The sequence below is a fragment of the Bombina bombina genome, chromosome 2 (genome assembly GCF_027579735.1).
Source record: "Bombina bombina isolate aBomBom1 chromosome 2, aBomBom1.pri, whole genome shotgun sequence".
NCBI lineage: Eukaryota > Metazoa > Chordata > Amphibia > Anura > Bombinatoridae > Bombina > Bombina bombina.
Window position 1 is genome coordinate 201,071,459 of NC_069500.1, and position 18,319 is coordinate 201,089,777.

Below are 18,319 nucleotides of genomic sequence, written 5' to 3' on the forward strand. Positions count from 1 at the left end.
TTATTTTAACTAGGTAGAATAGTTAATAAATAGTTATTAACTATTTATTAACTACCTAGCTAAAATAAATACAAATTTACCTGTAAAATAAAACCTAACCTAAGTTACACTAACACCTAACACTACACTACAATTAAATAACTTACCTAAATTAAGTACAATTAAATAAATTAAATACAATTAGCTAAATTACAAAAACAAACACTAAATTACAGAAAATAAAAAGCAAATTACAAGATATTTAAACTAATTACAGCTAATCTTAGAGCCCTATCAAAATAAAAAAGCCCCCCAAAATAAAAAAAAAACCCTAGCCTAAACTAAAAAGCCCCCCAAAATAAAAAAAAACCCCTAGCCTAAACTAATCCATCAATAGCCCTTAAAATCCTAACACTAACCCCCGAAGATCCACTTACCGGGAGAAGTCTTCATCCAAGCGGCAAGATGTCCTCAAGGAAGCCGGCAGAAGTGGTCCTCCAGACGGGCAGAAGTCTTCACCCAGACGGCATCTTCTATCTTCATCCTTCCGACGCGGAGTGGGTCCATCTTCAAGACATCCGGTGTGGAGCATCCTCTTCCAATGACGACTATCGGACGAATGAAGGTACCTTTAAATTACGTCATCCAAGATGACGTCCCTTAGATTCCGATTGGCTGATAGAATTCTATCAGCCAATCGGAATTAAGGTTGAAAAAATCCTATTGGCTGATGCAATCAGCCAATAGGATTCAGCTTGCATTCTATTGGCTGATTGGAACAGCCAATAGAATGCAAGCTCAATCATATTGGCTGATTTTTCAACCTTGATTCCGATTGACTGATAGAATTCTATCTATCATTCATTCATTCATTCTTAATAATGTTAGCCATCTTAACAGGAACCAGGAAGGTCTGAGGTACCACCCTGTCCTCATATACTTTATCAAGTTTAGGAATCGAAGGTTCCTCCAGTAGTTTTGGTTCCGGAACCTCCAGCGTCGCAAGCACTTGCTTCAGTAGAAAACATAAATTTTCCATCCTAAACCTAAAGTCTGGTTCCTCTGCAGTTGGAGGTCTAGATAACACAGACTCCGACCCAGAAGGAACGTCCTCCCAAGAGTCTGAGTTGTCCTCATCAGCGGATAATCTTTCAGAGATATCCAGTGGAGTAGATGACCCCTGGGTCAGGCCGCAATGTTTTACCTTACGCTTGTGCTTAGCAGAACGTGGTAAGGCACTAATCACCGCAGACACCGCCGTTTGCAGCTGATCCGCAAAATCTGACAGCCAGCGGCCCTCTCTCTCAGGAGGATTAGTCGTGCCCTGGGAAGCTGCATGTGTAATGGGAGATGAATATAGGGAACGCACCTCATGGGACGAAGAACCCTTAGAGGTGGACGGCTCAGTAGTACTAAACATCTTATTCTTTCTAGATGTAGTAATCTTATCAAGGCATGTGGAACAGAGTTGAGCAGGCGGGTCTACCAGAACCCCCTCACAATAAACACAGGTATTAGACTTTGATAAAGAGGGAGTACCCTTCAACGCGTCCTCCATAGCTTACGCCTTTATTGCGGATTAGATATAAATATATGAATGGCACATTTATACCTCCAATGGCCGGGGCACTCACCACCTCCACAGACCCGGACACTGCTTTGTCTCTTACAACCACCGGACAAGAAGAGGAAGTTGAATAGGCCCCACCCATTCACATGGAGTGCCTTGCAGGACCGCCCCTGCACTAGGGAGAAAAAAAAAGCCAAAATCAGCCGCGTAAGTAACTTCCAAAAATGACACCTCTGGTCCACCAATGCCAGAGCCTCATCTCATACATATCGCAGCAATGAAACAACAACATTATGTACAACCCCCCCCTCGTTCAATAATCCCCATTCCAGGGATATTAACCCTAGATTCTATAAAGATAAAAGGCGTCACACTGTGACCCTGTCTTCTTGCGTTACCCTTATGTATATAAAAAATTAAACGATCTTACCAGAATCTATGTCGTGGAACTCTCAAGTGTGACAGTGTAGTAGCATCGCTCCTAACATGGACTTGAGTGAAGGAAGCAGGCAGTGAAACTCGTCAACGCTGATTGCATATGGAGCTGTTAATATGAGTCGGGATGGTTTCGCAGAAAGACTCTCCCTGCAAATCCAGACTTTAACTTCACCCATGCTCTCACTGAGAGGCTGACAGGACTACTTAAAACTCCAGTCCCATTTCGAAGAGTACTACCCTCCATAAGAGACTACTCTGAATCTTCCGACACTTCTCTGCCAACCTCCTGTGACGAAAGGCAAAGAATGACTGGGGAATAGGGGAAGTGGGGGAGGTAGTTAAGCCGTTATCTGGGGTGTCTTTGCCTTCTCCTGGTGGCCAGGTTCTAATTTCCCACAAGTAATAAATGATGCTGTGGACTCTCCTCTCTTTTAGATGGAAATCAGCAATGTGTTTCTAAATATGCATTTGATATAACTACATGTGTATTTGATATGAATGCAAAGAATACTCACCACTTCTTCTAAAAATTCAGGCTTCTTCACAAACCTGGAACCAATATTTTCTGTTGCAGCCTCCAGCAAGTACAGGGCGTCTTCCACCAAATCATCGTGCAAGTTAATGAGCAGCTTGAAAATAAATGTGATACACAACTGTCACATATAAACTTTCAAAGATAAAAAACATAATTTATGTAAGAACTTACCTGATAAATTAATTTCTTTCATATTAGCAAGAGTCCATGAGCTAGTGACGTATGGGATATACATTCCTACCAGGAGGGGCAAAGTTTCCCAAACCTTAAAATGCCTATAAATACACCCCTCACCACACCCACAATTCAGTTTAACGAATAGCCAAGAAGTGGGGTGATAAGAAAGGAGCGAAAACATCAAAAATATAAGGAATTGGAATAATTGTGCTTTATACAAAAAAATCATAACCACCACAAAAAAGGGTGGGCCTCATGGACTCTTGCTAATATGAAAGAAATGAATTTATCAGGTAAGTTCTTACATAAATTATGTTTTCTTTCATGTAATTAGCAAGAGTCCATGAGCTAGTGACATTGTGGTATTATGGGATAATAAATACCCAAGATGTGGAACTTCCACGCAAGAGTCACTAGAGAGGGAGGGATAAAATAAAGACAGCCAATTCCGCTGAAAAATTTATCCACTACCCAAATCAAAAAAGTTTCAATTTTTATAATGAAAAAACTGAAATTATAAGCAGAAGAATCAAACTGAGACAGCTGCCTGAAGTACCATTCTACCAAAACTGCTTCTAAAGAAGAGAAAACATCAAAATGGTAGAACATAGTAAAAGTATGCAAAGAAGACCAAGTCATTGCTTTGCAAATCTGATCAACAGAAGCTTCATTCTTAAAAAGCCCAGGAAGTAGAAACGTACCTAGTAGAATGAGCCGTAATCCTCCGAGGCGGGAATCCACCCGACTCCAAATAAGCATGATGAATCAAAAGTTTAAGCAAGATGCCAAATAAATGGCAGAAGCTTTTGACCTTCCTAAAACCAGAAAAGATAAAAAATAGACTAGAAGTCTATCTGAAATCTGAATAGCTTCAACATAGAATTACAACAACTCTTACCATATCCAAAGAAAGTAAGAATCTCACCAAAGAAGTCTTAGGAAAACAATAATTCCTCCCTAATGTTTGCTAGAATTTACAACTTTAGGTAAGAATTGAAATGAGGACAGCAAAAACCACCTTATCCTGATGAAAAAAATCAGAAAAAACATAATTTATGCTTACCTGATAAATGTATTTCTCTTGTAGTGTATCCAGTCCACGGATCATCCATTACTTGTGGGATATTCTCCTTCCCAACAGGAAGTTGCAAGAGGATCACCCACAGCAGAGCTGCTATATAGCTCCTCCCCTCACTGCCATATCCAGTCATTCGACCGAAACAAGCCGAGAAAGGAGAAACCATAGGGTGCAGTGGTGACTGTAGTTTAATTAAAATTTAGACCTGCCTGAAAAGGACAGGGCGGGCCGTGGACTGGATACACTACAAGAGAAATAAATTTATCAGGTAAGCATAAATTATGTTTTCTCTTGTTAAGTGTATCCAGTCCACGGATCATCCATTACTTGTGGGATACTAATACCAAAGCTAAAGTACACGGATGATGGGAGGGACACGGCAGGAACTTAAACGGAAGGAACCACTGCCTGTAGAACCTTTCTCCCAAAAACAGCCTCCGAAGAAGCAAAGTATCAAATTTGTAAAATTTGGAAAAAGTATGAAGGGAAGACCAAGTTGCAGCCTTGCAAATCTGTTCAACAGAGGCCTCATTTTTAAAGGCCCAGGTAGAAGCCACAGCTCTAGTAGAATGAGCTGTAATCCTTTCAGGAGGCTGCTGTCCAGCAGTCTCATAGGCTAAACGGATTATACTCCGAAGCCAAAAAGAAAGAGGTCGCTGAGGCCTTCTGACCTCTCCTCTGTCCAGAGTAAACAACAAACAGGTTAGATGTTTGGCGATAATTTTTAGTAGCCTGTAAGTAAAACTTCAAGGCACAGACTACGTCTAGATTTATGCAAAAGACGTTCCTTCTTTGAAGAAGGATTAGGACATAATGATGGAACAACAATCTCTTGATTGATATTCTTGTTAGAAACCACCTTAGGTAAAAACCCAGGTTTTGTACGCAGAACAACTTTATCTGAATGAAAGATCAGATAAGGAGAATCACAATGTAAGGCAGATAACTCCGAGACTCTTCGAGCCGAGGAAATAGCCATCAGAAAAAAGAACTTTCCATGAAAGAAGTTTGATATCAATAGAATGAAGGGGTTCAAACGGAACCCCTTGAAGAACTTTAAGAACCAAGTTTAAGCTCCATGGAGGAGCAACAGGTTTAAACACAGGCTTAATTCTAACTAAAGCCTGACAAAATGCCTGAACGTCTGGAACTTCTGCCAGACGCTTGTGTAAAAGAATAGACAGAGCAGAAATCTGTCCCTTTAAAGAACTATCTGATAATCCTTTGTCCACACCCTCTTGGAGGAAGGACAATATCCTAGGAATCCTAACCCTACTCCATGAGTAATTCTTGGATTCACACCAATGAAGATATTTATGCCATATCTTGTGGTAAATTTTCCTGGTGACATGCTTTCGTGCCTGTATTAAGGTATCAATTACTGACTCGGAGAAGCCACGCTTTGATAGGATCAAGCGTTCAATCTCCATGCAGTCAGTCTCAGAGTAAGTAGATTCGGATGATTGAAAGGACCTTGTATGAGAAGGTCTTGTCTCAGAGGCAGAGTCCATGGTGGAAAGGATGACATGTCCACTAGGTCTGCATACCAGGTCCTGCGTGGCCACGCAGGCGCTATCAATATCACCGATGCTCTTTCCTGTTTGATTTTGGCAATCAGACGAGGGAGCAGAGGAAATGGTGGAAACACATAAGCCAGGTTGAAGAACCAAGGTGCTGCTAGAGCATCTATCAGTGCCGCTTCTGGGTCCCTGGACCTGGATCCGTAACAAGGAAGCTTGGCGTTCTGGCGAGACGCCATGAGATCCAATTCTGGTTTGCCCCAACGGAGAACAAATTGAGCAAACACCTCCGGATGGAGTTCCCATTCCCCCGGATGAAAATTCTGATGACTTAGAAAATCCGCCTCCCAGTTCTCTACACCTGGGATATGGATCACTGACAGGTGGCAAGAGTGAGTCTCTGCCCAGCGAATTATCTTGGAGACTTCTGACATCGCTAGGGAACTCCTGGTTCCCCCTTAATGGTTGATGCAAGCCACAGTCGTGATGTTGTCCGACTGAAATCTGAAATCTCCTCCTGAGTCCATGAACCCTGAGCCTTCAGGGAGTTCCAGACTGCACCCCAACCTAGAAGGCTGGCATCTGTTGTTACAATTGTCCAATCTGGTCTGCGAAAGGTCATACCCTTGGACAGATGGGCCCGAGATAACCACCAGAGAAGAGAATCTCTGGTTTCCTGATCCAGATTTAGTAGAGGGGACAAATCTGTGTAATCCCTATTCCACTGACTGAGCATGCATAATTGCAGTGGTCTGAGATGCAGGCGTGCGAATGGCACTATGTCCATCGCAGCTACCATAAAGCCGATTACTTCCGTGCACTGAGCCACCGTGGGGCGCGGAATGGAGTGAAGAACACGGCAAACCTCAGGAACTGATGATGATTCTTGTGAATCGGAATGTGAAGGTAGGCATCCTTTAAGTCCACTGTGGTCATGTACTGACCCTCTTGGATCATGGGTAAAATGGTTCAAATAGTTTCCATCTTGAATGACGGAACTCTGAGGGATTTGTTTAGGATCGTTAAATCCAAAATTGGTCTGAAGGTTCCCCCTTTTTTGGGAACCACAAACAGATTTGAATAAAACCCCTGTCCTTGTTCCGTCCGCGGAACTGGATGGATCACTCCCATTACAAGGAGATCTTGTACGCAGCTTAGGAATGCCTCTTCCTTTATCTGGTTTGCAGATATCTTGAAAGGTGAAATCTCCCTTGTGGAGGAGAAGCTTTGAAGTCCAGAAGATATCCCTGAGATATGATCTCCAACGCCCAGGGATCCTGAACATCTCTTGCCCACGCCTGGGCGAAGAGAGAGAGTCTGCCCCCTATTAGATCTTAGAGGCAGCAGCAGGCTTTCTGGCCTGCTTGCCCTTGTTCCAGGACTGGTTAGGTTTCCAGGCCTGCTTGGATTGAGCAAACGTTCCCTCTTGTTTTGAAGCAGAGGAAGTTGATGCTGCACCTGCCTTGAAATTGCGAAAGGCACGAAAATTAGACTGTTTGGCCTTTGATTTGGCCCTGTCCTGAGGAAGGGTATGACCCTTACCTCCAGTAATGTCAGCAATAATTTCTTTCAAACCAGGCCCGAATAAACATGCCAGCAAATGTTTTATATTACATTTTTATAAGAGTATGCATCTCTATTAATAAGCCTGATACCAGTAGCTATCACTGCATTTAAGGCTTAACTTACATTAATCCGGTATCAACAGCATTTTTCTAGCAAATTCCAGCCCTAGAAAAATATTAACTGCACATACCTTATTGCAGGAAAACCTGCACGCCATTCCCTCTCTGAAGTTACCTCACTCCTCAGAATATGTGAGAACAGCAATGGATCTTAGTTACTAATGCTAAGATCATAGAAAATGCAGGCAGATTCTCTTCTTCTAAATACTGCCTGAGATAAACAGTACACTCCAGTACCATTTAAAAATAACAAACTTTTGATTGAAGTTAAAAAACTAACTATAATACACCACTCTCCTCTTACTACGTCCATCTTTGTTGAGAGTTGCAAGAGAATGACTGGATATGGCAGTGAGGGGAGGAGCTATATAGCAGCTCTGCTGTGGGTGATCCTCTTGCAACTTCCTGTTGGGAAGGAGAATATCCCACAAGTAATGGATGATCCGTGGACTGGATACACTTAATAAGAGAAAAGAGATTCACAAGAAAGAACAGATAATTCAAAAACTGTTCTAGCTGAAGAGATGTCCAAAAAGAACAATACTTTCCATGAAAGTAATTAATGTCCAGAGCAAGCATATGCTCAAATAGAAGAGCCTGAAAAACCTTCAGAACCCAATTAAGACTCCAAGGAGGAGAAATTGGCTTAATGACAGGTTTGATATATTGAATCAAAACCTGAACAAAATGATGAATATCAGGAAGTAACACTGCCTTATCCTGATGAAAAATCAGAAAAAGATTTTCACAAAAAAGAGCAGATAACTCAAAAATTCTTCTAGCAGAAGAAATAACCAAAAGGAACAATACTTTTCCAAGAAAGTAATTTAATGTTCAGAAAATGCATAGTTTCAAACGGAGGAGCCTGTAAAGCCCTCAGCACCAAATTGAGACTCCAAAGAGGAGAGATTGAATTAATGACAGGCTTGATACGGACCAAAGCCTGTACAAAACAATGAATATCAGGATGATTAGCAATCTTTCTGTGAAAAAAGAACAGAAAGAGTAGAGATTTGTCCTAACAAAGAACTGAAGACAAAACCTTATCCAAACCAACCTGAAAAAAATAATAAAATTCTATGAATTTTAAAAGAATGCCAAGAAAAGTAGGTCTTCTAGACTCAATAATAAATCTTTCTAGAGACAGATTTACGAGCCTGAAACATAGTATTAATCAATGAGTCAGAGAAACCTCTATGACTAAAAACCAAGCGTTCAATCTCCATCCCTTCAAATTTAATGATTTGAGATCCTGATGGAAAAAATGGGCCTTGAGAAAGAAGGTCTGGTTTAAACGGAAGTGTCCAAGGTTGGCAACTGGCCATCCGAATGAGATCCGCATACCAAAACCTGAGAGGCCATGCTGGAGCCACCAGCATAACAAACAAATACTCCATAAGAATTTTGGAAATCACTTTGGAAGAACTAGAGGCGGAAAGAAATAGGCAAAAAGATAATTCCAAAGAAATGTCAATGCATACACTACTTCCGCCTGAAGATCCCGGGACCTGAATAGGCCCCTGGGAAGTTCTTTATTCAGATGAGATGCCAACAGATCTATTTCTAGAAATGCTCACATCTGAAAAATTGAAAAACATATCAGGGTAAGAGAGACCATTCTCCCGGAAGTAAAGCTTGATTAACAGAGATCCGCTTCCCAAATATCTATACCTGGGAAAAAAACCACAGAATTTAGATAGGAGCTGGATTTAGCCCAAGCTAATATCAGAGACACTTCTGTCACAGCCTAAGGACTGATAGTCCTACCCTGATGATTGACATACACCATTAGTTGTGATATTGTCTGAAAAACAATAAACGTCTCTTCTTCAAAAAGAAACTAACTGAAAAACTCTGAGAAAGCACGGAGTTCTAAAATATCAAATGGTAATCTCGCCTCCTGAGATTTCCAAACCCCTTGTGCTGACAGAGATCCTCAGACAGCCTCCCAACCAAAAAGACTCACATCTGTAGAGATCATGGTCCAGGTTGAAAGAAACGAAGAGACCTGTAGAACTAAATGATGGTGATCTTAACCACCAAATCAAGAGAGATAAATATTAGGATTCAAAGATTTAAAATGCGAAATCCTAGAATCCCTGCACCATAATTCAGCATAAAAGACTGGAAAGGTTCTTTCTATTGAAAATGAGCAAAGGGAATTGAATCCAATGCTGTGGCCATAAGACCTAAAACTTCTATGCATATATAGCAACTGAAGGAAATAATAGAGACTAAAGGTACCGACAGACGGAACCCAATAAAATTGTCCCTTGTCTGATAGAGACAGTGACACAAACTATCTGGAAACCTAAAAAAGGTGACCCTTGTGTGAGGAATCAAGAGCTTTTGAAAAAAAAGATCCTCTAACTATGTCCTGGAAGAACAAAGTGAATCATATGAGATTCCGGATCCTCAGAAAATAATCTGAATGAAAACAGAAAAATGAAAATATGCATTTATTGTATCTAATGAAAACAAATAATGCTATCACTGACCAAAAAAAGGCAGAATAGTTTGAATAAAACTCCAAAACCCAGTTCCTAAAAATGGAACTGGAAGAAATACCCCAGAAGATTCCAGGTCTGAGCAGCGCTTGAACCCCACGGGTGATCAGCCATGCTTCAACAGTACCCAAAATATATAGGACCGAAACACACTTAAAGAAAGTGTTAGCCTTACTGGAATAAAATCAAAGAAATTTGGACCGAATAGAACCTAATAAATTTCAAAAAAGTCTTAACCTGCCCCTTGCCAGCCAAGCTGGAATACGGCACGTACATCGCAATTTTAGGGAGCTGATTTCGAACTGAAAAATTTCCAATTAAAAACATGTTACTTGGGAAAGAATTCAGGAATTCGTTCCTTAATAAGAACAACCAAACTAGTATAAGCTTAAAGTTTTAGTCTTAGAACTCAATCTTAAAGCCCAGAGTAACAGTTAAGAATTGAATTCAATTATAAAACAAATAATTGATTATCTTAGAACAAAAGAAATATGGATTTTTAGAAATCACAAAATTCTTCTAGCTAAAACAGCTAAAGACATAGATTAAACCTCATTTGCGAAAATATTCAATAAAATGAAGACAAAAATGAAATTATTAGCATGATAGTCCAGTTAAAGGACCAGTCAATACAGTGGACTTGCATAATCAATAAATGCAAAACAACAAGACAAATGCAACAGCACCTAGTCTAGTAAATTTTGTCCCTTTAACAATGCTAAAATAAATCATAATCTGATACTTGATCTTAAAGTAAACAGAAAAAATGAAGCAATTGCAACATCCAAATAAATCACAGGTCCAAGAAAAGTACCCGAAACGAAATAATTTTCCATAAATAAGATACAACCATCTAAAGAAAAATAAATACTATTTTGCTATAGAAACAATAGCATAATTAGTAGGAGTAGAGATAGCCCCAATAAATTGGAGAACCCTCCAAATTGAATTTAACTGCCGGCAAAGAATATAGTTTAAAACCTTTGAAGAAGAAAATTCTCAGCCTATTCCATTCCCTAGTATGAGGAATTGGAAAAAAACCTCTGAAAACACAGAAGAATAAATAAGCAGAAATAGTGTTAGCCCCAGAGCCAGAACTTTTCTTTACTTTCTGCAATGAGATTTTTTTAGTGAAAAAATTTCTGCAGGTCTTTTTTAAATAAAATTCAATTTTAAATTAGACAGTTACACTAAGGCACCAGTTCAATTCCAACGTGTTGGTTAACTGAAGAATAAAGCAATTTTTATTATGATTTATATATAGTGCAGTAGATGACTATTGCATTGCAAATTAGCTGCATACAAATTTTTTTTTTAAAAATGTCTCTTTAATAAAGCTGTTTACTTTTCTCTTTGTCTAACATAGAAATGCAGTAATAAAAAGATGCAGTGCTCTTACATTTAGAATAAACAGTTTTGCAGACTGGGAAATCTCTGAGAGCCAGTCAACAAGCAATGTGTTGCTGCTTTGCAGCGCTACTGCATATTTGACTGCTCACTTCAAACAGCACTTTGCCCTAGATACACTTTGTTAAGGAAAATTGACACAATGCAGCCAGAACACAGCTCTGTTTGAAGAGAACTGTGGGGCAGCACTACAAAGTTAAAGTGCTAACAGTTCCTGCATGTGTCCTGTTCTTTCTGCAGACATGCTGCATTTTCTGCGATGACATCTCACATCACTGTATGTTCTGCCTTGGGGGTGTTAGCTAGTCTTGAAAAAGAACTAGTTACCTTAATATCCAAAATAATCAACACCTTTTCAACAAAGAACAAATGTACTTTAATAAAAAAATAAAATAAAAAAGTAGATTTGTTAGTGTCAATATCTGATGAAGAAAATTCTGAATGAGAAAAAACATCATCAGAGAAGGATAAATCAGTATGTTGTTAGTCATTTGAAACTTCAATAATTAAAAAAGAAGTTTGAAAAAGACCTAAAAATTTTATTAGAAGGCACGATGTCAGACAAAGCCTTTAAAATAGAATCAGAAAAATATTTCTTATAAATCTTCTAAATATTTCTTGTACATAAGATGTAAAAAGAATGGCAATATATAAAGCATAAATACTAATGGATTCTGCATGTAAAAGTTTATCATGATAACTTATTACAAACCATAGCTAAAGATAAACATTCATAACATTTAAAATAAATGAACTTAGCTTTGGTAGGACTGAACTCAGTCAACAGGAACCCTCTTAGATTGTTTTGAAACAGGAACAGTGAAATCTTGCAATATGTAATAGAAAAGAACAATATTTAAAGCAAAATTATCAAATTCCTTAAATGACAGTTTCAGGAATGGGAAAATAATGCAAAATAATAAGCTTCTAGAAACCAGAAGCAATAAAAAAAGTGAGGTTTAAATAATGTGAGGAAAAAAAAGTTAAACAAAAAATACGCCCACATTTTTTGGCGCCAAATATGACGCCCACATTATTGGCGCTAAATACAACGCCCATATATTTGGCGCCAAGTATGACGCCACATCCTCTGACGCCAGAACCGACGCCCACATTTTTTGGCGCAAAAAAATGTCTGAATACACATGCGTCAAAAATGACGTATTAACAGAATACAACTTCCGGCGTCAACTACGGTGCCGGAAATGACGAAATTTTTGCGCCAAAAAAGTCAGCGCCAAGAATGACGCAATAAAAAAACATTTTCTGCCCCCGCGAGCCTAACAGCACACAGGGAAAAATGATCAATTGAAAATTTTCAAGGAAAGGAAAAATAAATTGAATTAAAATGCATTATCCCAAATAATGAAACTGACAGTCTGAATATTAAAGGAATACTGATTATCCTGAATCATGGCAAATATAAGTTTAAAGACATATATTTAGAACTTTACATAGAAAGTGCCCAACCATAGCTTAGAGTGTCATAATAAAATAAGACTTACTTACCCTAAGACACTCATCTACATATAGTAGATAGCCAAACCAGTACTGAAACGAGAATCAGTAGAGGTAATGGTATATAAGAGTATATCGTCGATCTGAAAAGGGAGGTAAGAGATGAATCTCTACGACCGATAACAGAGAACCTATGAAATGGATCCCGTAGAAGGAGACCATTGAATTCAAATAGGCAATACTCTCTTCACATCCCTCTGACATTCACTGCACACTGAGAGGAAAACCGGGCTCCAGCCTGCTGCGAAGCGCATATCAACGTAGAATCTAGCACAAACTTACTTCACCACCTCCATGGGAGGCAAAGTTTGTAAAACTGAATTGTGGGTGTGGTGAGGGGTGTATTTATAGGCATTTTAAGGTTTGGGAAACTTTGCCCCTCCTGGTAGGAATGTATATCCCATACGTCACTAGCTCATGGACTCTTGCTAATTACATGAAAGAAAGTAAAAACAGATTATTGGTTATCGTTATTAAGGCACGGACATAGGTTACAATCATATGAATAAGTCCTGCTTGCTGGGCTTGTACATTTGATTGCACAATTGTCACATGAACTGCATTATTTTGTGGCTTTTACTTTAAAATAATTTGCTCCACCAGTGAGACAAATCAGACTAGTCTGGCCCTGAGCAACTACATTTATAGGATTGGTTACAAATCAACAAATATATACTAGAAAAGGTAATAGCAAAGCACATACTGCGTGTGCAATGCCTGCAGCCTGCTCAGTACCAGCCCTTGTGTAAAGCAGGAGCTATTCTCCGGCTTTGCCCCTAAGACTATGGGAAACGGGATGTGCTCTAGAAGACAGAAGAGGATCCTGCAGGCGCTCGGCTCCATGGTTGTGATCATTGACTTAATCTACGGGGCGCTACTGAACTATGACCAGCAGAACCAGCTAAAGAGAGCAGAAGCAGTGGCTCTCAAGTACCAGCAGCACCAGGAATCCCTATCAGCACAGCTACAAGGTATTACTGTACTGCTAAAAGGTCACCAGACAGCATAACAAGGCATTGTGATTGTGGCAACGTGAGCGCCCTAGGGCTACACTGTGTGCTGAGGTGTCCCATGCAGGAGGCTTAGGTACAGCTCTAATACTAGAGGAGATGTGATGGCCACGGCAACCTCAGTTCAGCTCTGGTTATTCGCATAGTATCGTATTAAAGAAAATGTGTTTTAAAAATAGTTATAATTAGTAATTAAATTTTAAACATTATAGGCCAGATCCCCTTTCTTTTGTAAACTAATGGTAGCAACAACAAAAATCTTCAAAGATTTTAAAACCTGTCATGAGTATAGTGGGTGTCATATACAAGAGGAAATCGCTCTTACCTATGTAAACAGCGGTCCGTCACTGAAATAGGAACCTTCTTTCAGTTCCTTCTATAATGAGGCTGCTAGTGACTATACTGAACAAATGCACATGCGCAAATGGGCGTGAACGTCGTGGCTGACACTCATGTCATTTGCTGTTACAATCAGCTTCTAAATGACGTCAAGTTAGGAGGAGTTAGGCTTCCATTTTTTGCTATGAACGTCAGTTGGGTTTTTTGAAAAAATTGAGAATCACTGAGGACTGCAGCACAGGGAGAACGATGTGCCCCATAATCGTGTGGCAAGTAAACTATTGAATGAATTTATTTTGTGTCTTAACTGTCCCTTTAAGCATTTGCCAGAAAGAAAAATAATAATCTACTATTCCTTTGATATTCCCCAATCATGTGATAGCCATTATCCAATCACAAAATTCTTATACGGAATAGGACACCGCAGAGTGTCCTAAATTTGGCCAAGAGTCTCTTCTCTAAGGCAATATTATATAATGAAATATTGTTTTCTATTGATATTTCCTATCATTCAAGTGTCTATTAATATACCAAAAAAAGAGCATAACAGTAAAAGACAAAGATGCTGCACACTGGGTCAGCAAATTGCTAACCTTAAATATTTAGTTTTGTAGTAATATTTTCATGCACTTTAACATCTATACATATAATAAAACCCATAAACTAGAAAGACAGATTACAATATTTTTTTTCACTGTGGGGAGATTATGGGGAAATCTAATTATTGGAATAGTACATCTTTTAAAGCAGACAAAACACATTGGGGAGGTTTATTAGCTATTGTATTCGTTTAGTTGGCCTCTGTCTTAAAGTGATGGTAAACTCTCCCCTTTTTAAAATCAGATCTGGAATGGTAGTGATAATTTAGATGGAGTTTAATTCATCAGTTGTAATGAAGTTGAGCAATAACTTACTGTTGAATATAGATATAAAATTTAAATAACCTTTCATAGTCAATTTTTCTGTGAGCTATTGGCTTGAATTGTTGTCCAATCAGCACTCTCCCCATATGGCACTTTTGACTTTTTAAGTGGGTGGCGGCGCTCAGGGTATTTGAATTTCATATCTATATTAAAAAAAAAGTTATAGCACAACTTTGTTACAACTAATGAATTAAACTCCATCTAAAATATCACGAATATTCCAGATCTGATTTTAAAAAGGGGAGAGTTTACCATCACTTTAAGAAGCAATGCATATTACCATTTGTTGCAAATTCTTATGAAAGTTTATAAAAATTAGGTCAAACAAGCATTACTTACATTTAAATTGTTGCATAATTTGCTGTCTGTGTTTATAATTTGAGAAAATATAGATTTGGCTTTGGAAACTTCATTCTGTTAATATATAAGCAATTAGTGACATTATTCTAGACTGATTACACACAAACATTCACTACATAGAACACATTTCTTATATATATATATAAAATGCACCATTCTTTTCCAGGAATTCTTTGTGAATTACTATTATTTATTTATCAATGAAAAGGAGTACACCTAAATATAAAAAGAGAGAAAAACTATATAGAAAAAAATGATATTGATGTGATGCTTCTAAAGATGTTATTTCATGTCAACATAAGTAAAAGAAGGTGATCTTTTTGCAGACATGCTATCTAGTTAAGCTTGAGTGTAAACAGGGGATTTTTAAAGTGTGATTGTAAGCATGGAATTTTTAAATGCTGTATTATTTAGTTGCTAAGGTGTACGGTATTCCCCATTTTTTAGCATATTTGTTCACATTATCTCTAATGATCATAAGCAGTGGACACTATAGTAATCGTTTTCCTAATATACATAAACCCTTATGTAGCGCCCCACTTCAACGACATACTTCCTATGCCACTTGCTCCTCCCTTGGTCCTTTTCATAATACGTTTTTGTAATGACTAGCGCAAACCTATCAAGTCAATAGTCCCTTGGTTTGATTTCATCTCTCAAATATACAGATTTTGCGACCTCTGCATAGGAATAGAAGGAGGCTGACTCATAATGCTTAACTTTTATAAATGCCATCTAGTATTTAATATCCATCTCCTCCAGTAACTATAACTTCATATCATGCAGTCTGTGGCCGAGGTAGCGCAATATGCATAAACTTATATTCAGGAGGTTCACTTTGATTCACTAAAAGGTCCATACCATTGCTGAGATATGTGTCGTGAGATTTTAGTTTTGCTATATTGGGGTAATACTTCCATACTAGCATATGCCCTCAGTTTCTCCTAAGCCTTTCTAAACTACAACTCATTCTGTATTGTTTGATTATGTATAGTTTTAAAATTCTGTTTTGGCTCCATAAGTGGCCCATGTATTCGTTCCCCCTCAAATCCCCATATATACTCTCTCTATAACGCTTACAGCAGTCCAAGAGTGGTTGTTATGGCTCAGTTGGGGGAAAATGTGTTATAGTTCTTATCACAACACTTTAGCTTCTATAGTACTAAGATATATTAGATACATAAAAATGTCCTGAGGTTTTTACTATGAGACCCAAGAGAGGTCTCCTCATTTCATTATACCTTTCTCTACTTATATTCTCGTCCAAGTGTTATGAGGTCTAAGAGTGGCCTCCTGAGTTCTTTTTGGAAGGTTTCTGAACAGGCTCTTTGTACCAAATATGTCAACTATATTTGTTATTGTATATAAGTATACAACGAAAATTACTTCATTATGTATGCCTGATTTAATCACCTCAATAAAAAAAATGCTATATGTTTTAGTAATAGGTTCAAGGAACATGGAAAACACTAGTCTATTATGCATTTGAAAGTTTTAAAATTTAAAGTTTGATTTTTTTCTTTTAAAATAAATAAGGTCCTACAGTTTAGAATGCTTAGATTTAATTTCAAAAAGTTTGCCACTATTCTCTTCCGTAATTTCACAAACGTAATATTTTTTTTTTGTCAGACTGCTGAGGGCCTTGTGTTTTGGGCTTTGCTAAAGTCCTAGAGCTGCTATCTGTTTTACTTCTACTCACATAAGGAATATTCTTTAAACATGGTCTTCCATTAATACTTATTAATCCCTAATCTGCCGTGCCCAACGTCGCCGCCACTATTCTACATTTATTAACCCTTTAAATCTAAGTCTAACCCTAACCCCCCTAACTTAACTACATCTAAATACAAATTACTATCATTACCTAAATAATTCCTATTTAAAACTAAATACTTACCTATAAAATAAACCCTGAAAAATCGGGTTTACTGTGGTATCTGTAATGGCACAAAAAAAGCCTTTTAAAAGGGACAGTCTACTATAGAATTGTTATTGTTTACAAAGATAGATAATCCCTGTATTATTCATTCCCAGTTTTGCATAACCAACATGGTTATATTAATATACGGCTAGATTTAGAGTTTGGCGTTAGCCGTCAAAAGCAGCGTTAAGGGGTCCTAACGCTGCTTTTTACCACCCGCTGGTATTTAGAGCCAGGCAGGAAAGTGTCTACCGCTCACTTCCTTTCCGCGACTCCAGGCTACCGCAGATCCCCTTACGTCAATTGCGTATCCTATCTTTTCTATAGGATTTGCCTAACGCTGGTATTTGGAGTCCTGGAACAAGTGAGCGGTACAGCTTCTACCGACAAGACTCCTACCGCCAAAAAAAGTCTGTAGTTAAGAGCTTTATGGGCTAACGCCGGAACATAAAGCTCCTAACTACTGTGCTACAAAGTACACTAACACCCATAAACTACCTATGTACCCCTAAACCGAGCCACCCCCACATCGCCAACCCTCTAATAAAATTTTTTAACCCCAAATCTGCCGACCGGACACCGCCGCCACCTACATTATAGCTATGAACCCCTAATCTGCTGCCTCCAACATCGCCGACACCTATATTATATTAACCCCTAATCTGCCCCCCCAATGTCGCCGCTACCTTACCTACACTTATTAACCCCTAATATGCTGACCAGACATCGCCGCCACTATAATAAATGTATTAACCCCTAAACCGCCGCACTCCCGCCTTGCAAACACTATAATAAATTTTATTAACCCCTAATCTGCCCTCCCTAACATCGCCGACACCTACCTACAATTATTAACCCCTAATCTCCCGCACGCGCTACTATAATAAAGTTATTAACTCCTAAACCGAAGTCTAACCCTAACTTAAATATAATTTAAATTAAACGAAATAATATTCCTATAATTAAATAAATTATTCCTATTTAAAACTTAATACTTACATATAAAATAAACCCTAATATAGCTACAATATAACTAATAATTACATTGTAGCTATTTTAGGATTTATATTTATTTTACAGGCAACTTTGTATTTATTTTAACTAGGTACAATAGCTATTAAATAGTTAATAACTATTTAATAGCTACCTAGTTAAAATAAGTACAAAATTACCTGTAAAATAAATCCTAACCTAAGTTACAAATACACCTAACACTACACTATCATTAAATTAATTAAATAAATTAACTACAATTAGCTAAACTAAAATACAATTAAATAAACTATTCTATAATACAAAAAAACACAAACACTAAATTACAAAAAAGAAAAATGACAAGAAGTTTAAACTAA

The 18,319-nt window shown here is 38.1% G+C and overlaps 1 protein-coding gene across 2 annotated transcripts in view; it reads right to left on the reverse strand.

Moving 5' to 3' along the window:
* PTCD2 (pentatricopeptide repeat domain 2) overlaps window positions 1-18,319 on the reverse strand; it is a 67,399-nt gene that overhangs the window by 12,290 nt on the left and 36,790 nt on the right. The window contains exons 8-9 of one of the 2 annotated variants that reach the window (XM_053701436.1): window positions 15,026-15,100; window positions 2,503-2,616 (exon numbers count right to left, since the gene is read on the reverse strand). The exons of the other annotated variant lie outside the window; for it this stretch is intronic. Of the exons in view, the coding sequence (XP_053557411.1) occupies window positions 2,503-2,616; window positions 15,026-15,100 (189 nt within the window). The remainder of the gene's footprint in view (window positions 1-2,502; window positions 2,617-15,025; window positions 15,101-18,319) is intronic. 2 annotated transcript variants of the gene reach the window in all.